Source organism: Primulina eburnea, chromosome 8, assembly GCF_022965805.1.
Source record: "Primulina eburnea isolate SZY01 chromosome 8, ASM2296580v1, whole genome shotgun sequence".
In the NCBI taxonomy this organism is placed as follows: domain Eukaryota; kingdom Viridiplantae; phylum Streptophyta; class Magnoliopsida; order Lamiales; family Gesneriaceae; genus Primulina; species Primulina eburnea.
Genome location: NC_133108.1, coordinates 22,780,980 through 22,803,022, shown reverse-complemented (window position 1 = coordinate 22,803,022; position 22,043 = coordinate 22,780,980). Strand labels below are relative to the sequence as shown.

General features: G+C 38.4%; 1 protein-coding gene and 1 long non-coding RNA gene across 2 annotated transcripts; one reads left to right on the top strand and one right to left on the bottom strand.

Annotated features, from left to right (window-relative positions):
• Positions 1-1,378: 1,378 nt before the first annotated feature.
• On the top strand, positions 1,379-1,852 carry LOC140837839 (uncharacterized). Its single transcript, XR_012119478.1, has 2 exons — positions 1,379-1,422; positions 1,496-1,852. It is a non-coding gene; the product is annotated as an uncharacterized lncRNA (long non-coding RNA).
• A 14,456-nt stretch (positions 1,853-16,308) lies between these two features.
• On the bottom strand, positions 16,309-17,064 carry LOC140839093 (uncharacterized). The gene is made up of 2 exons (XM_073205727.1): positions 16,828-17,064; positions 16,309-16,647 (listed from the first exon to the last, which is right to left on the bottom strand). The coding sequence occupies exons 1-2, from the start codon at positions 17,062-17,064 to the stop codon at positions 16,309-16,311; spliced, it is 576 nt and encodes a 191-aa protein (XP_073061828.1).
• Positions 17,065-22,043: the final 4,979 nt, after the last annotated feature.

Here is a 22,043-nt window from a genome sequence, read left to right as displayed (position 1 = left end):
TAACATCAAACTTACAGTTTCCAAATTCAACTCATATAATTTAGCTATCTCAAGGGAAACATGTAATTCAATTGTAACGCACCATACTTTTACAACTAAAAGAATTTGCGGAAAAATTTGAAATTTTCTTAAACATAACATAACCTTCAAAGTTTGCCATAAAATATCTCAACCAAGTCCCCCATAAGACATGGTTGCTCAAAATAACTACAATAAAATTTGCTCACAGTGTTTCCCTCAAAACATGAAATCAGAGTAATTTAATATTTGCATAAAAACATAAACATTGCGGTCCTCGGGTTAGCGTCCCGCTCAGTCCAAGCCTGCCCCTTGGTCGCCACCTCCTGTCTCCTCATCAACTTACTCACCTGTATCGATCAAGTCTAGTGAGTCTAAAGACTCAACACGTATAAACTGGGAAATAGCGAGTACTACAAAATAAAACCGCATGCAACTTTAAAAATAGAACATACATACTTGAACTTGAATTTAACATGCTTGAAACTTGAACATCGTGAGCTTAACTTAGACGTGCCATCAACATGAGCTTTTCTTAAACATTCTCGTAACATAAACTTGAGCGTATAAAGCATATATAATTTTTGCGTAGGGCATGTTTCAAAGCAAGTGACCCATCACATAATAAGGCCTGATCAGACACACCACAATACTGGGCTGACAGGGACGTATCCACTGCCGCATACATAAGATCCCCGTTCATAAGTTTAACGGGTGGATTGGTCCCTGTTCATAAGTTTAACGCTTTCCAATCTCGATCTGAACCCGTTCATAAGTTTAACGGGGCGGAGAGGTCCTCGGCCACGTTCACCGACTTCCAAACCCATTCATACATTTGGTCACAAAGCAATTAGCATACCTCAAAACTTTAAAAAATGTTTTTCTTTTGCACGTCATCATACTTTCTTGGCGTTGAGGGATTCGTTGGATCTCGTTTGGGACCGTTGCTGCAACATGCTAACATGAGCTAAGAAGTTTAATTTGTGTGACTTGGACGTAAACATCATGCCTATACCTAAGCTCAATCGCTTACTTAGGACATGCTAAACTTCCTATGACTCGACCATGTAAATCAGTGCACTAAACCCAGACACCAAACCTCAAAGCATACATCAATATTTTTCCCAAAATAAGCAGTACCCGGACCCCGTGCCTGGGTCCGTGTACATAGGGCTGGGATCGGGTAGGGACCCGTCCCGTAACCCCCTAACCCGATCCCCGTCCCGATAAAAATGGGGAATAAAAAAAGATTCCCGATCCCGTACCCGACAAATATCGGGACACGAATGTTCGGGATCCCGATTGGTCGGGATCGGGTCGGTAAGGGAGACAAAATCCCGATAAATATTTTTAATTTATGTCCTGAAAAGAAAGCCCTCAAATCGTGTTTAGCTTCTGATTCAGGTACTAAATATCAAGAGAACACTTTTTTTTCATTTAGATTTTTCTGCTCATCTACATGTTCATGAATTCATAGGGAGCAAGAAAAATAATCAGGCGAAGAAGAACAAGAAGAAGAACAATGTGAAATTCGCGGAAGATGTGAAAGATTCAAGCACGGAAATCAACGGTGAGTCGTACAGAAATGAACAGACAAAATTCGGAGAAATTCGAAAGAGTTGCGGTAATGAAATTCAGAAAATTCCTGCAAATCATGTAGCTTTGTACAGTGGGATTCTCAAGGATCGTGTGTACAGAATGCAGTATTCTCACTGAATTTTCATTATTATGACCAAGAGTGAGTCATTCATTCTGTTCATTTTTTATTTTCATCGTTTCATTTTATTATTATTGTTGTTAGATATGAGAAATAAAATTTGAAGAATGTTTTAAATATTTGCACTTTTTAATATGACCTAGAGTTTGATCCGATTTATATTTATAAAAAAATATATTTTAAGTATAAAATTTTATATTTTTTAAATCAAATTAATAAGATTCATTTATGTTTTATTTTTTTGACGGATAAAATCAAATGTAGTTTGTCATCGTAAAATATACCTAATATAAATATAAAATTACTAAAACGTTTTAGTATTATGATTGTATTTGAAGTAAATTACTAAGATATGCGTAAGTGAAACAATATTTTTCATATATCTTAAAAAGTAAATGATGGATACACAAAAATACATTCTATACTATTCTTGATTTTTTTTAAAATTTATTTTCGTTTTCCATTTGTTCTCTAACTACAAATATACTAACTAATTTAAGAATATATACATATAAGTTAATAAAATATTAAATATATATAAAATAACCCAAATAAGTATAAATATTATGTATAGATTAAATTTAAAAAAATATTTTAATTCAATAAATAAATTTAGTATTTTAGTCTCTTTTTAAAATAAAATTAAATATTTAAATTTATTAATATATTCGGGTCGGGTCGGGTCGGGAATCCCGTCGGGTATATCCTATATTCCTGATCCCTTTCCCGATTCTGAGCGGGTCGGGAAAAATCCCGACGATTCGGGTCGGGAAAACTTCGGGTCGGGAAAATTTCGGATCGGGCCCGGGTCGGAAGTCGGGAAGGGTCGGGAATTTTCTGATTTTTGCCAGCCCTACGTGTACATACTGTAAAATGTGTCGTGAAGAAAAGGAAGGACACGGACCCCGTGTATAGGTCCGGGTATGGGTCCGTGTAGACACTGGAAAAAGGCACTCCGGAAGAACAAAGGCACGGACCCCGTGTAGAGGTCCAGGTAAGGGTCCGTGTAACTGCGCAAATTTTGACACCAAGGAGAAACAATGGCACGGACCCCGTGTCAGGGTCCGTCCCCGGGTCCGTGTACCTGCGGACGTGCCAACACGTGAAAATTCTGAACCTGATATGCTTAACACCTAAACTCGGTCGTACGGACTACGAATAGACACCACGAGACACTTCTTAGAATACTAAGGCATTATGTCAAACCCAAGTGAACAATAAAAATAACCCCAAGAGTAACAATCCACAACCAACAACACCGTTCGGACTTCGACACCAACTTTCTTTCTACGACGCTTAATTCAACTTGGTGCCTAACAACGCGAAACCACACGTTAATAACCATCCCAACATCATATAAAAAGTACCTATAGCAGCAGCGATCACCCGTCAAGCTCCAACGAAGCCTGCAAAAATAGAACTTCAAGGATACATCAATATCGTAACTTTTCTGAAAACGCAGTTTGAGCAGTCTCACGAAAAATGCCATAACTCACTCAATTTTCGTCCAAAAATTTCTAATTTTATATCAAATCGAAGGTATCAAAAAGTTCTACATTTTTCGCGTTGAAAGATTTCCCAAAATCTTGACTGAAAATTCGTAGTAACTCAAAATACAGTGAAAAACGGGATTTCAGATCTAAAAACTCTTTCAAAACGCATCGATAAATTTCCTGCTCAAACTACTACACATTATACGTGGATTTTACGCATAAAAACAATGCAACACATACTATGACATGATCGACGCAGAAAAGAGAGATTATACGTGTCTTTTGATATTTAAAAATACCGATACGACGATATCGAAGCGAAGACGGTGCGAGGCTCGATCCGGGACGATTGTGGCACTAAAATCTTGCAATAAAACCAACGAGAACCTGCTGGAAAATCGAATGGAAGGGGGCGGCTGCTTTCACCTCTTAGAACCCTAGTTTTCTCCTCTCAAAATAATAAAAATCTGATTTGTGAAAGTGTGTGTGTTAAGCGATTTTTAATGTGTGTGTGTGTGTGTGTGTGTGTGTGTGTGTTAAGGTAGTAATTAGGGAATAAACTTGATTAACAAAAATATAACAACTAATTAAAATCCTAACCTTCCTCTAACTTTTAATAATATCTCTAGATATGAAATAGAATATACAAGTGGCAAATATTTAAAAGTTACCATCATAAAAATTCACCTAATCAAGATATTAGGCTTTTAAAATACTAAAACTCTATAATTTATTTAAAATGCCCCAACTTCAACTTAAAATAAAATACCACATTTAAAATTTGCCAACTCGTCACCGGTCTCTTTTCCTCGGTCCCGCCTCGAATAATCGCCTGAAACGTTAAACTCGAAAGACATTTTAACGTGCATCATATAAACATAAATAATTTAAAATAATGCATTCAAATAAATCGTGCATGGCTTAAAACTCATTTTAAAATTAATTAAATGGTTTAATAATTAAATAAATGCATGTGTTATACGTGTACTGAATTTGGGCTCTACATCAATAGTTGTGTAACACTTAATAGTTTAGAAATACAGATAGCTTTGAGTTCTCAACTTTATATAATTCTGGACATCACTTGTCCTTATTCGTGCTTACTTAATTAGCCATATTTTTTCTCATCGACCTCTTGAAGAACGTCAGAACTCAAATCTGATCGCAATCATCGGATCATATTAAGAGCGTTAGCGTCTAGTAGCTTCACCTCATGATCTATTAAGTATTACTGATATTGTCTGCAAGAACTAGTAAGTTATGGTTAGTTATACTATGATCATTTCCACACATATATCCCCATTGAATATGCGATTATTAGTATATCGAGATTTGAAAATAAGTTCGATAATGATGTGATGTATCTTTGAGTTATCATAGTGGCATCGTATGTGCGAATAAGGAAACACATTTTTATAATGCATATGTCTTACTCAAGCCAAAGATTTCCTGCATCAAATCACATATGATCTCCACATATGATGTTACCTATGAATCTTCGACTATAATACATTGGCTCTTATGTTTGTCAAAACTAAACTCAATCTCCCCACCTGATGATTCTCGTGGAGTTGGTAAACAAATCAAAGTTTAATACTAGTACATAGAGCCTCCATATTGTCCAAAGTCAATGATTAATTTTGTATAACCATAACCGCGGATTAATTCACTCGATAAATTATAACCACTTGAAAAGTTCGAGAGATGAATATATGGAAGAATTAATATGATATATGATTGATAATTTTGTAAATTAGATAGATTAGAGATTTCTAATCAAATACATCACACAATGATGCATTGACCGTCTGGTCATATGTATTCAATTGTGAGATATGTAATTCAAAATCCATAAGATGTAATTTATCTATTCTATTATCTGATGACCATCTTTTGTTTTTAAAATTATCCTTATACAAATATTTTTCCTCATGACAACTTATTTTCAATATTACCTATTCAAATAGCATTATAACATCTCAATAATTTTGTAAATTATTAATAAATTAAAAATAAAATTAAGCATTAATAATAAAAATTAAAATATGTCATCTAGAGGATACCATCTTTTGTTTCCAAAATTATCTTTACACCAATATTTTTTCTCAATATTGCAATTGCAACTTATTTTCATTATTACTCATTCAAATTGCATTATGACTCCTCACTAATTTCTGTCAATTAGTATTTAATTAAACATAAAATTAAATATTTAATAAATTTTTTAAAAATTATATAAATTATGATTATAATTTTATACAAAACGTTTGTGTATAATTTACTAGTTTTTAATAAAAATTGGTGACATGAGAGTGAGGTCAGCCCACAAGGTCCAAACCTATCATCAGCAACTCACCTCTTTTTATATAAAATACAAACCTCATTAATAATTAATTTTTTTAACCATTAGGGATATAGTAGAAGAAGTAGGAACATATTTATTCAGGAAAGAAAATGAAAACGAGAATGTAATATTTGAGATAAATAGTACAAATTAAATTGAAATGTAATTTTTTTTTTAAAAAATATTATATATAAAATCTGACAGATATTTTAGTTGGGTGGGCAAGTAAAATAAAAAACAAGAAAGTCAAAACTAGAAGAAGATCTAATTCAAAAGCAATCAATTTGGTTCACACCAAAATTATTGGGGTACCTAGCACAGTTGGGAATCGATTGAATCAACGCGGCAAAGAGAAGCCGACTTATCATAGAATAATATTATATTATATACAACAACCTAATATCTTTGGCTCTTTAAATGATATCTCACGAGTCATGCCGTCGACATCTATCAATTATCATGAATTATTTTAACTAATAAATTATTCATTTCTCCCCACACACACACACACACACAAATATAAATATAAATATAAATATAAATATAAATAAATCTAATTTATATTAGTATATCTCTACAAGTTTATTTTTTAAAATTACTTCTAATAATTTATAATCTTTTAAAGATGATATTTAAAATACGATAAATGTCCTAATATACTCAATTAAACTTATGTAAACTGTCTCCGACATTGCCAATATATGTTACAAATTCAAATGTAATTGTAGAACGTCTTAAAATTGGATACTGCATGTAATTTATCCAATTAAACATATTATAAATTCATTGCGTTGAAGTAAAGTTATGTGCCAAGCATTATAATACGGAACGTAAATCATTAAAACAAGGGTTGAATAAATCTTCCTTGACGGATGCTACTATGCTTTCTCCTAGTTAGGTTAATTATGGTAGGGTAGATCGGGCGAGCTGTGTAGGCGATTCATCGGGTCAGGTAAGTTCTTCTCAAATACATTGGAGACCCGACAGATGGTAGCCGAACTGAATAATCTGCACACTTTAATAACAAAAAACGTTAGCGGGACGCCGTAAGGTTTTCCGGAATAGCCACTCCGACGCTCAAGTTAGTCAAATGTGTTTCGCAAAAGAAATGAATTATATAGAATGTATATTTAGCACCCGTGCAAAATTTTTAAGTGAATATAATACTTTAAGATCAAGTAAACCTAAGTATTTATAAGAGAAAATGTAATGATGACCTTGATTTCAATGTTCGGTTGCTACTTATATCAAGATGGTTGCCAATGCCCTGCCTTCTGACACTGCCGCATCTGACAGTCCATACTGCCTCTAGTCCAATCATATCATGCTTACGTGCACTGATGACATGCCAATGATTTTGAAGCATGGCACCCCTACAATTGTGGACCCAGAATTGACATGTGTACCTAGGTGATTGGGTAGATGATCATGGTGTGAGAATGAGAACCTGAGACCCCTGATCCTCTAAGTCTTATTACATTGCCTGAGCTAAGTCGAGGGCTCGGGTTACTTGAAAATGTGCTGGTCTGATCAGCATCCCCGATGTTACAAACCCAAGTGTGGTCTATAAAAGAGCGCTCCCTTACCCAATTTGGCTTTTACGCTGGCTTCTCTAATCATTTTGATCCATCCCCAACCCAAGTTTCATGATGATCCGATGACCCAGGTTCTTCCGTGGGTATCACCTTTCCCTTCTTAAATATTTGGGCTAGAGTCTCGCTCGCTATCTCAAGTGGTTAAATAGCACTCGGACGAGAAATTAGTTGATATTTTGAATTGGAGCGGGATAGGGATGATGTTATCATGATGTAAGCCCTAGCAATAAAAAAGAAAAATGTCTGACATATGTCGCTTCGTATTCTGGACCCATGTGTTCAACTACCCAATGAAATTTCCGATTTACATCTCGTTCGTTCGCTCATCCTAAGATCTTTGGTTGAGATCACTTTCACCCGAATTTTGTTATGGACCGCTTCACACCATCTCACACTTTTTGCGTCCTCTGCTACTCTCCCTCGAATCTGCCTCTTTCGGCCAGCCTTCCATACCTATCATCTACTCGTGAGTTTTTTTTGTCATGTCAAATTCTACTTTCTCAACCTCTGGAGCAAACGTTCATTCCTCATCTGGGTATAAATCTGTGGCGGTACGCTCCTTTACTCTTCCAATTTCTCCTCGTTCGTCTGCCATTTCCAAAAAACTCTTTCTCGCCTTTACCAAATCTAAAAAATCAAAAAAGTTACCCACCAGTCTGATGGGCATTCTCGAGCCCTGGATAAGGGTAAGGGTAAAGCACTAGCCTTGCCAAAAACTGATAAGGATGAGGTCTCGATTGCTACCTGGTTTTCTACTATGGTAGTTCTCTTCGCCTTGGGGTTCAAAGAGGACCTTGGAGTCCTCTGGTCTATCCCCTCCTCTAACTCCAACCTTATTCCCGATCCCTTGGACCGGGCTGACCAACTTCCGGAGGCTTTTTAGACTTTTGTTTGGGACTAGGTCCGGAGTCGCCTTCAGTTCTCCATTTACTCTTACTACATCGAGGTGACCCACTTTTTCGGTGTTCTTATAAATCAACTACACCCAAACTCCTGTTGCGTATTTTCGCTACCGTAAGTATACGGTGTCAAGTTTTAGTACTTGTTTGAGTACAGATATCGATCCCACGAAGAGTAATTATTTAAAATTGTATCCTAAGTACCATAATTGACACAGTTCAACTTTATTTAGAAAAAAATCAAAGAATTGGTGTATAATCAATTCAGAGAAACTAACAATTTGTGTAATTCTAGCACACAATAGAAATTCAATGAGTAAATAAATCTAGAGATATGATTTCATCTGGTTTCCCCTATGCTAAATCAAAATTAATTAACATGTTATTAAATTGCATCGTATTTATTAACCAAGAACTCACAATATTTTCTATTCCCTTTTTCAAGTGATAAATAGAACTGTATTACCTATTACTGATTTTAATATGTCTATTCAAAATCATGTAACACGTAATAAATGCACACAAGGTTCTCTTATGGATTCGCCAAAGTTATACGTCTTTTGCACGTTATAAACATCTGACGATGCGATTTTCCCTGTCCTAATTTCGATCATCTCTCTCGAGTGTTAGATCTCAATTATTAGATCAGTCGAATTATGGCCAGTAATTCAAAAGCATTAATGAAAAGAAATCACAAATAAACACGATGAATTAATTCATGAAAATTCAAAACATCAATAACATGGGTTCAACCAAGACTACATCAATCTCTAGATAATGGAATTAGTTCATACTCGAATCTAAATTAATACAAAACCTGTTTTTATTCATTAAAAACATAAAATTAAAGAACCGAATTAAGAACGTGTTGGCGAGAGATGAAAGTGCGTCTCCGTGTCCGGATCCAGCGTTTTCTATCTCTATTCTTCGCGTCCCGTGCTCCGTGAATACTCAATTTTTCTCCTTTTTCGAGTGATATGTCGGCTGTGACAAGAATTTTCGGAACCCTCAAAAATGCCCACGATGAAACCTATTTATTGCTGGATATCGCGTCGCGAGCATTGGCGCGCCCAACACTCGCGCATATGCGTGGGTGCTTCTGAGTATCAGTCTATGCGCGCCATTGCGCGGAGCCTTCTGCCTGTATCGCGCATGTGCGCGCCTTGAGTGGCGCATATGCGCAAAACTCACTGCCATAGTCGCGCATGTGTGCCGATGCATTGCCCTCAGCTCTTGCTTTTCTCACACTTCTTCTCATAAGCGCCATTTTAATTCATTTTCACGCCCATGTCGTAGTCGTACCTAAATTCCTGCAATCACACAAAAAATAACAAAAACACATAATTCTGCCCAAGAAAACTAACAATCTATAAGAATTGTAAGGATAATTTAAGTGCACAAAATGCACTTATCAAACCCCCCCAAACTTAAAGTTTTGCTAGTCCCGAGCAAAATAAAATAAAACATTAACTAACTAGACTCAACACCTAAAGAAAATAACTGACGGACAAGAATTGTGGAAAAAAAGGATAACCACTAGCCTCAGAGATTACAGTCCCCATCATATTGAATCAAACACATGCCACATTACTCACAGTTCACGTGCGTGTGTGTTCTGCTATTCTCGTTTACCCACTCCAAAAGCAAAGATAAGTTCATAACTTTTCATTTCATAAAATTTTGGACTCCTCGACACACATGTAATTAGCAAAATCATTGAGACACACATTTATCTTCACAAATCAACATGACTTATAGGGTAACATTTGGCTAAATAAAGTGGTAATATGGAGACAATAATTAACCAAATAAAATCCAATATCATGAGATGCGCACATGTACACAGTCAAATTTTGTGTCTATCGACAGCATTTTTCAAGTGTCCGTAGGCTTAACTTTGACAACTCTTCTCCACTAGTATATTGGGTACGTGTGACTCGGTTAATAGGTCTTTTAAGCTTATAACGTTAGGCTATGGTTAATGGCTACAAATGAAGGTAGGGAATCAAAAGTGAGAGAAACCAACCAATTTATTTTTCAACACGCTTCTCCTTCTTCCTCTTATTTCACAGCCACTTGCTTTACCACAACATATTCATCATTTTGTCCTCTTTTTCACATCAATACGTCATACTCTTTTATTTTGTATGCAACTTTTTCCTTCTCCCTTTCTCAACATTTCTCCCTTTTTTTCAATGATATTCTTATATGCGCACAAAGGAGAAGAACTTTTGTAGTGATACACATGTTCGTTTTCTCTCAGTTTTCGGTAGGTAATAGTGTATGTGCTCAAAAGTTGGTAGTTGACGTAAGGATTTAGAATTGATATGAATGGGGGCTTTTGTGTGCCTTGGCACACTCCATTCGATTTTCATTAAGCTCAAACATAGGACACTAGGGTATAATATGATGTTATGGGTAGGCTTGAAAGGCTCAAACGTTCCAAAAGTCGCCTAAATCATCTTTAAGTCATAAAATACCCGTATCTCTCCTCGAAGAGTGGCAAACCAAGTTCTAGACTGCTTTCTATGTATAAACGATCTTTATTTTAATAATATTTGAAATTATTATTTTGGCACATCTTTATCTGTATACCCATGTTAGTTGCATAGATAAAGCCCTTGAATATGCAAATAGTAGAAAGAATATGAGATGCTCATAGGATGAATATCATGAAACTCATATTTGGAATACTGTATATTCTAAACAGTTCCTAGTCGATTCAGCCGCCGCTAAGAAGGATATAGGCCGCTCGAGTTCGAGACTAGTATCTGCGATGTGAGTACCATGTTTCATTGGTAGGGGACATTGTGATGTCCGAGCATGCAGATAGGTGCTCCTGGTAGAGAGCACTGAACAACCCTCCATAAAGGACTTTCCAAGTGGTTCTCACTTATCTAGTGGAAACGTCCTAGTTTATGGTTGTACACCATTAGTCCTTATGACCCGAGACAACATTGAGACTCTATGTGCTAGCATTACACTTTGACTTGTTTACCGACTCTCAAGAGGTCATCAGGTGGCAAGGTTGGGTGTTCTGTCGAAACATATAGGAGTCGATGCATTGTAGTCGGGGATTCACCGCTTACCTCGGGTATGGATATCCTATGTGTATGTAGTATGAAATCTCTGATCAGAGTATGGTGGTAATTATGAAAGGGGTTTCATAGATTACACCATCGATGCAACTACAACATGACACATAGTATCGATTCATTGACAACTCTCGATATACCAATGGTTGTCGAATCGGTCGGGATATATGAGTTGAAGGGACCGTACTGTACGCTAACCATAATTGAATGGTTCTTGCAGGCACTATCATTTGATAACTAGGGAATCATGTAAGCGATGCTGCTAGGCGTTTAACATGATTGGTTGGGTACTATCAGACTTGAGTTCTGACGTTCTTGTTATCAAAGAGTTGATAACTAAGAATGGAGCAATTGGGGTATGCTCGTATAAGGACATGTTTAGTCCGAATCACATGGAGATGTGAACCCACGGCTAGTTGTATCAATGAACCATTGAGGGTCACACAAGTTCTAACTTTCTAGATCCCGTTGAGAAGTAAAATAGTTCAATGTGTTGAACGGCTTATAAAGGAGTTTATAAGCGTAAATAGAATAGAAGTATGACTTCTATAAGGAGAATGTAACATTTAATTTGAGGAAGTGTTCCTAAATTAAAAGTTGGCCAAACGAGTAATGTATTTGAAAATTATGATTTTCATATACATTATTATGGACTAAATTAAATTAATTCAAGTGTTGAATTAATTAAACACTAGTGGACCTAGTAGAGTTCAAATGATTAAATTAATTCAAGTGTTGGATTAATTAAGAAACATTGGGCCTTGTAGAGCCCAATTAGAAATAATTATTAAACTAGTGGGCTTGAGTAAAATCAAGTAATGTTTAAATGGTCTCAAATGTGTTTGAGACATTTAAATAAAAGTCCATGAGCCTTGTAATTGTTACAAGCCCAAATAGAATGTGCATGGGGAGGTGAAGAGTTGGGAGACAATTTTTTCAATGTTCAAAGCTTGGCATGCAACCTTTTGGCTTTAACTTTTTCCCCAACCAAGAAAAGTCTTCCCTTCTCTCCTCCCCACCCTTTTTGGACGAAAATTTGAAGCCAAAATTCTCCAATTTTTCTTTCTTCAATTGTTGATGAAAGAACACACTTCTCAAAGAAAAATACTCTAATTTTTCTAGTGCAAAATTAGAGTGGATCTAGCTTGTTGGTGGTGGACCTAATTTTGAAGGAAAGATTCAAGAACAAGGTGAAGCTTGTAGATTGTCATCCTTTGAAGAGCCAGGTTGTTTACAACTTGGTTGGAGCCATTACATCAATATTTGAGATTGATAGGTAACGATTTCTCAACACCCTATGAATGTCATAGTTTGTTTTTGTATATGCTACACCTAGTACATACGGTGGCCGAATTTTTCCATGTAAAAACCGAAATTTTTGAGCTTCCGTTGTGCATTTCGGTCACCTAAAATCGATCCCTTTCACATGCAACTCAATAACAAGTAATCAACATGTAGGTTTTGGAGTCCATCCATACATTCCAAATCCCAAATCACATGAGCACTCTTTTAGCATCGGATGTATCAACAATCATAGCAATCATGAGTTAATGTGTAAACAGTTAAGTAAAGATAGCATGCATTTAGATTCGTAATCATGGGACAACATGTGTTTCGAGTCAACTCTCATCATTGTTTGGTTATCACCTTAATTCCACAATTCTAAACAAAAAATTAGCGACTAAAAAGGGACATAAAGACTAAATTAACTATTATTTTTAAAAATAAATGAACATCAAAATTAAACACTAAAGCATCATCAAAATTAAACACTAAAGTATCAAATCAACTCAAATCACCCCCCAAACTTAAAATATACATTGTCCTCAATGTATAAACAAGAAAGAATGGGACAATCATACCTCCCACGACGAGCGTCAGTGCTCGCCGTCAACATCATCAACATCTTCGTCCATGTGTTGGGGTGGAGCCTGTGGAGTAGGTCTTGGATACTGTGGTGGCCATGCAGGTGGCTGGGAAAACATGGGATCCTCTGTACCTATAGGTGGGAACCGCTGAGCAAGCATGGAGGTGAAGTCCATCATGTACCCCATGAAGTGGTCGGTGCGGTACTGAAGCGAATTCAGCACCTGGCGTTGCTCGACGAGTAACTGCCTCTGATCCTGCATCTCATTTTCTAGTCGCCTCAATCTGTCTCCCCTGCGCTCTCTGGTTGCTGCAGGTGGTGGTGGAAGCCGTGACTTTGGGGGTTCCTCTTCGTCCGAGAACTCATGGGGAACATAGGACGCGGCTCCAAAGAAAGCAACAATAGGAGCCTTCGACTTAAGCACTTGTTCATCAGGCGACCAGGAGATGCCGGCCAGTCTGCATAGCTCGGTAACAATGTGAGGGCATGGAAGGGCGACCGTGGCTAATCCTGTGCCGGCTCTCATGATCGATCCATATATTATTTTCCCCAAGTCAACAGATTTACTCACCAAAATAGCAAAGACAAGTGCAACTTTGTCTTTGGTTACGTCATGGTAGTGCGAGGATGGGAGAACCCGGGCCAATATGAACGATGTCCACGCACTTGCATTGGGGCCCATATCAGATTTCTTTAGGGAAATCGGAGCACTCGAGCTCATTTTACATGTGGCACCTGCCTGACATACGGTCCGAATGACCGCTGAATAATTAACCCCATCTTCTAGGAATTCACCGTACTCGTCTTCTTCGAGGCTTGGCATCTGATAGATCATATTTATCGTTTGAGAATCAAACGATACTAATTTACCTCGCACCAGTACTTTCGACTCGTCATGCCGTATCCGAAGATTGGCATAGAACTCTCGCACAATAGAAATCACATAATCTAGAGGAGGGTGAGCAAATTCAACCCATTGTCTCCGTTCCAGTTCATTCACAATCATACCACGCGCTATCGATAAATTAAATTCCCTCTCCGAGATGATAGACCGAGTCATCGAGCTCTCATACACTTGCTGGGCTCCTCATTCCAAAATCTGTGAGAGTCGAAGCTTGAAGAGGAGGAGGCGCCCTTCTTTGATTTCTTCTTCTGTGCCATCTCAATTAAAAAATGCTTACAACCACACTTTAAATTCAACAAACGAAAAGCACTAATCACTGATAATCACGCCAACGTGCGTAGCAGATATAATCTCATCCACCAACTATCCGGTTAGCAATATACCGTGCACATCCAATCACGAAATGATTTAGAATAAATCGAAGTATCCACTTCACAAGATCACAAGTTCCTCAACTAGATCGACATAAATTCCAACTATGCTCAAGATGTGAACAATAATCTGAATAAAATTTTACTTGAGCGAGAAAACGACGGGAGATCGGAGTGTAGGCAGAAATTGGGTTGTGGTCAGAACATTGGTCGGCGTCGGTGATTGGAGGCGGTGGCGGTGATCGATTTTCTTAAGGAGGCGGCGCTGTGAATTTGCGGAAGAGAGTGTGGCTGTGTTGTGTTGTGTTAAACCGAGCCGCGATGCCCTCATTTTTTTTCTTAAATTAGGTCGCATGCATATGCGCGTCTTAGAGCGGCACATATGCGCGCAACTCACTGTCTCAAGTTCTTCGAATCTGGATATCGCGCATGTGCGCGCCTTGAACGGCGCATGTGCGCCGAGTCCACTGCCTATAGCGCGCATGTGCGCGCCTTGAGTGGCGCATATGCGCCGAACCTTCTGCCAAAGTGGCGCATGTGCGCGAAAATAAATCGCGCATATGCGCGATGCACTGTGTCGATACGCCTTTCGCATTTCCTCTTTTTTTTTTTTATTTTTTTTAAATTACCTGCAAAAATAAAACGATTCAAATTAATACTCGAATAGGGAAAATTAAAAGTAATAACTATGAAATTGAAATAAAATAATAAACGTAAAACGAATGCAAAAATAAATAAATGTGGGTTGCCTCCCACACAGCGCTCGTTTTAACGTCATCAGCATGACTTTCTCCTGTTCATGGTGGGTCGTATGATTTCTTGGATGGCCTTATTTCCACCAGCTGACTTTCAACTTCCATGGTCATTTTTCCTCGTTTCACGTCAATGATAGCTCCAACAGCAGCCAATAATGGTCGTCCTAGAATGACGTGAACGTCCTGACTATTCTCCATATCTAGTACCAAGAATTCTGCTAGAGCTTTCAATTTGTCAATCTTCAGTTCAACATCTTCCACAATACCCAATGGCACCTTCACCAATTTATTTACCAGCTGCAAGCTTAATTCGGTGGATCTCATCTTGCTCAATCCAAGTTTCTCGTAGAGAGAACTTGGCACATTATATTTATACTTGCTCCTGAGTCACGGATAGCTTTTTCTAATAAATGACACCCTCTATTTCACATGGTACAATAAATTCACCGGGATCTAGCAATTTCTGAGGAGGATTTCTTCGTGTTTCTTCGGTAACTTCACCTTCCACCTGATCTACAAACTCATTATTAGTGTGTATGTTCTTGAGATCTTCAAGACCTTTTTTCTTTTGAAATTCAGCTTGTAATTGTAAAAAACGCTGGGGGTAGGGAAGTAAAGAAATATCAATGCATTGATTTAAATCATACCTCTCAGATTTCTTACCTCGGGCTCTTTTGGTTGGATTTAGCTTTTCATCCCAAAAAAGTGTGAGGTCAACCTCCTTCTCTTCTCTGCCTACCACACAAATCTCTTCATGATGTATAAAAATGGCATTCACCTCTGTCAGATTTGGGTTTGCAGTCTTTTGAACTGCGCTTGACGGTTGAGACGTTAGTTGCTTCGTTATCTGCCCCACTTGCGATTCAAGGATTTTCAAGGTAGCACCAATACTTACCATGTGGGTTTCTAGGTTGTCAAGCCTAGACTCAGTCCTAGCCATTCTCTTGCCAGATTCAGCAACAAAACTCCCAACTAAATCCTCAAATGATGGCTTCCCTTCCCCATTTGATGTATTGAACCCCGATGGAGGATTCAATACATTCTTATTATTTTCATATGAAAATTCTCATGATTTCTCAATCCAAGATGATAAGTATTAGGGGGAGGGTTACCTCGATATCCTCCATAGCCTCCAAAGTTCTTGTTGTTGATGTATTGGACTTCTTCAGGAAAATATGATTCTTCAACAACAACTGGTGGTCCCTCAGTGTTTGATGTACCCACTTTATTCATAGTCGCTATCTGTGTAGTCAATGCTGATACTTGCGCAGTGAGTGATGTGATAGGGTCCACAACATACACTCCAGCAGTCTCTGTACTCCTGGCCTCTCAGACGGCCATTGGTAGCTGTTAATAGTCATCTGCTCAAGCAAGTCGTAGGATTGAGCAGGAGATTTGGCAAATATCGTGCCACCTGCTGCTGCATCCACTGTTGTCCGTGTCTGACCATTCAAACCGTTATAGAAAAGCTCAATCTGGACCCAGTCTTCAAAACCATGATTAGGGCACCTCCGCAATAACTCTTTGTACCTTTCCCACGCCTCATAAAGCTGCTCAAAGTTAGTTTGCCTGAAAGTACTGATCTCAATCTTCAATGGTGCAGACTTAGCTGGGGGAAAATATTTAGAAAGAAATTTTGTCGCCAGCTCCTGCCATGTAGTGATACTTCCAAAAGGAAGTGATTGGAGCCATCCTCTTGCCTGGTCCCTGAGAGAAAATGGAAACAAGCGCAATCTAATAATATCATGAGAAACATTATTAATTTTTACCGTATCCGTGATCTCCAGGAATGTACTTAAATGAACATGAGGATCAGAAGTGGCAGTTCCAGCAAATTGGTTCTGTTGAACAATATTTATCAGTACAGGCTTCAAATCGAAATTGTTTTCGTTTATGGTCCCTCTTGCAATACCAGAGTAATGATTGTTGATCACTGGTCTGAAGTGGTCTCTGATAGGTATGGCGTCTGGCGGGTTATATCTTGCGTCCTCTTTGTTTTCAGCCATTGTTTGGATTTCTTCCCTTCTCGCTTTTCTTAGTCTCCTCGCAGTTCTTTCGATCTTCGGATCAAAGATAAGCAAATCATGGCTGTGCGATCTTAGCATGCACTGCAAAACAGAAAAGATTCTAACGTAACAAAATAAATAAATAAAATAAAATCTAAATTAAAGTCAAGCCTACTTATTAACGATATTAGTATGCAATTAAACAGTTTACTCCCCGGCAACGGCGCCAAAAACTTGTTGCGTATTTTCACTACCGCAAGTATATGGTTTCAAGTTTTAGTACTGGTTTTAGTACAGATATCGATCCCACGAAGAGTAATTATTTAAAATTGTATACTAATTACCATAATTGACATAGTTCAACTTTATTTAGAAAAAAATAAAAGAGTTGATGTATAATCAATTCAGAGAAACAAACAATTTGTGTAATTCTAGCACAAAGTCGAAATTCAATGAGTAAATAAATCTAGAGATATGATTTCATCTGGTTTTCCCTATGCTAAATCAAAATTAATTAACATGTTATTAAATTGCATCGTATTTATTAACCAAGAACTCACAATATTTTCTATTCCCTTTTTCCAGTGATAAATAGAATTGTATTACCTATTACTGATTTTAATATGTCTATTCAAAATCATGTAACACGTAATAAATGCACACAAGGTTCTCTTATGGATTCGCCCAAGTTATACGTCTTTTGCACGTTATAAACATCTGACGATGCGATTTACCCTGTCCTAATTTCGATCACCTCTCTCGAGTGTTAGATCTCAATTATTAGATCAGTCGAATTATGGCCAGTAATTCAAAAGAATTAATGACAAGAAATCACAAATAAACACGATGAATTAGTTCATGAAAATTCAAAACATCAATAACATGGGTTCAACCAAGACATCAATCTCTAGATAATAGAATTAGTTCATACTCGAATCTTAATTAAAACAAAACCTGCTTGTATTCATTAAAAACATAAAAGTAAAGAACCGAATTAAAAATGTGTTGGCGAGAGATGAAAGTGCGTCTCTGTGCTCGGATCCAGCGTTTTCTATCTCTGTTCTTCGCATCCCGTGCTCCGTGAGTACTCACTTTTTCTCCTTTTTCGAGTGATATGTCGGCTGTGACAAGAATTTTCGGAACCCTAAAAAATGCACACGACGAAACCTATTTATTGCTGGATATCGCGCCGCGAGCATTAGCGCGCCCAAGACTCGCGCATATGCGCGGGTGCTTCTGAGTATCGGCCTTCTTCTTGCGCGCCAAATGCGCGGAGCCTTCTGCCTGTATCGCGCATGTGCGCGTCTTGAGTGGCGCATATCCGCAAAACTCACTGACATAGTCGCGCATGTGCGCGAAAATAATTCGCGCATGTGCGCCGATGCATTGCCCTCAGCTCTTGCTTTTCTCACACTTCTTCTCATAAGCGCCATTTTAATTCATTTTCACGCCCATGTCGTAGTCGTACCTCAATTCCTGCAATCACACCAAAAATAACAAAAACGCATAATTCTGCCTAAGAAAACTAACAATCTATAAGAACTGTAAGGATAATTTAAGTGCACAAAATGCACATATCAACTCCTTCCATATAATGGTCTCGGCCTACATGATTTTTAAAATGAAAACCTCCTTATCAACCCCCATCCTTCATTACTATTTCATTTGTTGATTTAATGAGAGACTTTCACTTTAACTGCCTGGATCAACAAAAGTTTCATTGATGATATCCCTTCTTCTCTAAATGAATGGAAAAGTCAGTTCTTATATGTTAGTCTTCCCTCCTCTCCCAAGTTTCCAATAGGGTTTTGTGAGGCCCGAGGCCGAAGAAGGCGGGGGGTGATCGCCGGTGCCATCTGTTGCACGGACAATGAGCGGCTCCTGGCAGGCTTCTAGGTGGAGAGAACATGAATGAACCGACCCACATGGGAATGAGAGGGATTCCGAGACTGTTCAATGTAATGGACTGTACAGTTGAAGAGGGCTTAAAAGATTTGATTTGTACTACTCATATCCCGAAGGTGCATCTTCTTTTCGGTAGCTCATCACATAAGAACTCCAAAGTTAAGCGTGCTTGACTTGGGGTAATTTTGGGATGGGTGACCCCTTGGGAAGTTTCCTAGGGTGCGTGTGAGTGATGACATAAGCACGTTGGAAAGACCCGTCTTGATACAGTGAGGACAGTCGTCGAATCTGGGCCGTTACAATTGGTATCAGAGCCGACCTCTCTTAGTATGGTGTGGTTCGGGGATGAACCAAGTGGAAGCTGGTGGGCATGTGAGGCCCGGGGCCGAAGAGGGCGGGGGGTGATCTCCGGTGCCATCGGTTGCATGGACAATGAGAGACTCCTGGCAGGATTCTAGGTGGAGGGAACATGAATGAACCGACCCACATGGAATGAGAGGGATTCCGAGAATGTTCAATGTAATGGACTGTACAGTTGAAGGGGGCTTAAAAGATTTGATTTGTACTACTCATATCACGAAGGTGCATCTTCTTTTCGGTAGCTCATCACATAAGAACTCCAAAGTTAAGCGTGCTTGACTTGGGGCAATTTTGGGATGGGTGACCTCCTAGAAGTTTCCTAGGGTGCGTGTGAGTGAGGACATAAGCACGTTGGAAAGACTCGTATTGATATAGGGAGGACAGTCGTCAAATCTGAGCGTTATAGGTTTCTTCCAATCTACCTTCCTAGCCCGAACTCCCCAAGTCATATAAATATGAAAAACCTTATAACCGGAGCCAAGATCTCGTAGAAGAAAAGCAGAAGTTCTCCTCTTCACTGCTGATTTCATAGGTGAATCTTGTGGCGTACAGGTTGGATACCCGAGCTGAGGACCCTGTTGATTGATGAATTCGACGCCTCGGGTACTCATCCCGATACCATTTTCTTCCCTTTATTTTCTATTAACTTTAAATATTCTGTTGTTAACACTTTTATTTTGCAGATTGTCCCGAGATGCAGGAAGCCTTTGCCAAGAGACGGGCTGCTGAGAAAGTGGCCTAGGAAAAGAAATGGGTTGCTCAGAAAGTTGATACAGAGAAAAAGCACTTGATAAGAGGGTGGCCGACGAAGCCCAAGCAGCTGTTGAGGCCCAGGATGCTGAAGAGAAAATGTTTGTTGACAATAGGGAGAGGAAGCGATCAAGAATTCCATCAGAGAGGGGATGGTTGCTGAGGCCCCAGTGGAGGAATGAGATCCCAGGCAACCCGATCCCCCTTGAACGATCGAGGATGCAATCCCCCTTATTCGATGAAAGAGAAAGGCTATTGGTGATCCTAAGACAACCATCCTCACTGGCACCGATGAGGGGGCATAAGACTCCGTTCGAGAGGCCTCGTACTCTACCCAGACTACCCCGCAGCAGCACCAACCAAATCCCCAGGAGCTCGGCTTAACCTCTTCCTAGATTTTGGTAAGTCATATTTCCAGGTACTTCATGTTCCTTAAGTAATTATTTTTTTCTCTTTGTTTTAGCTTTTTCTTATGCAGGGCCTTCGGATACTGATATATGCCTATGAAGAGGTCGTTTCTATGGCCAAACAAGAAGCAGGTCGTGATCGAGCTGCTAGTAAACTTCATGTTCAGTTCAAGGATGAACTGGATTGGGACGGTTGTACACCATGAGACGATATCTGAGCTCAGGACGATATCTGAGGTAGTTTATCATCAGTTAGAAGAGTCCCAGGCGAGCCTTCAGAAAGCCCAGATGGAGAATGTGGCGGCAGTTGCCAAGGAAGACATATTGAGGGCCGAGCTCTCAACTTCAGAGGTGCGAGTCTGATCTTTGGCCAAGATCTTGATAGGCACAAGGCCTGGACCGATAAAGCCTACGCTGCTCTAGTTGTCCATCTAAAATCTGAGGATGAACGACGGAATTCCTTTCTAAAGTTCCAAGAGTTCAGAGCGGTGGTGGAAGATAAGGCTTATTCCTTCTTCCAGATCGATTTCATTAAGTGCCGGAAGCAGTTTGAAGAGGCTGGCCTTCTCTCACCAGATAAAGAAGGCTTCCAAACATTGACTTGGCCATTGGCTCGTTCCTTCAGGATGAAGAAGGGGCAGGAAGGAGGGAATAAGCTTGTAAAAATTTCTTTTCTTTTTTTCATTTCCAGCCTCAAGACTGTAAGGTCCAAAATTAAGACGACGTAACTCAACTGCATGCAAACTTAGGAATTATGAAAAATGGTTAATTAATTTATTTTAATTGCTAAATTGATTATGTGACATGAATGATTTGATGTCAAATAGGATTTTATGTTCATTATGCATAAAGCTGTATTTTTAAGGTTTATTCGAGTTGCGATCGAGGAACGGAGACCGAAGGCTGAAAAATAGTAAAATAATTTTTTTTAAATAATTGTTTTAATTATTTAAAATAGGGTTGATGCTTTTTCATATTTTTGAAAATAAAGGGTTTTGAGGTGAATTTATACGGCGGGACGTAAATTTTATCGGCGTTGGTTTTTCAACAAAAATACAAAATTTTTGGCAACCAGGCTATTAAATTCACAAACTTTATTTAAACAAAATTATTTTAATATTTAATTAAGCACTAATGAGCCTAATTGTATGCTTAATGGGCCTAAACTTAATTAATGATTAATTAACAATTTAATGTACAAAACCCCACCCCAAACCCCATTCAACTCACACCACATTTCAGAAAATTCTCCCCACACTCTTGTCAGGGCACACACAAAATATTGAAGGAGAAATTTTCGAAAAATTCAAGGAAACAACCATGGTTTTGAAGATAAATCAACCTAAGGTCTCCTACATCAAAAGTTCTTTGTATCGTCAACGTATAATCGTGCGTTTAAAATGCAAAGGCATGAAATACATCTCCTTTTATTGTCTATCACATCGTACTATCGTTTTTAATTATGTTGTACGAAAAACATGGTGTTCTTATTATTATTTTCGGAATTTTGCATATACATGAGTTAAACTAATGGTTTTATGTTCCAAACCATGTTCT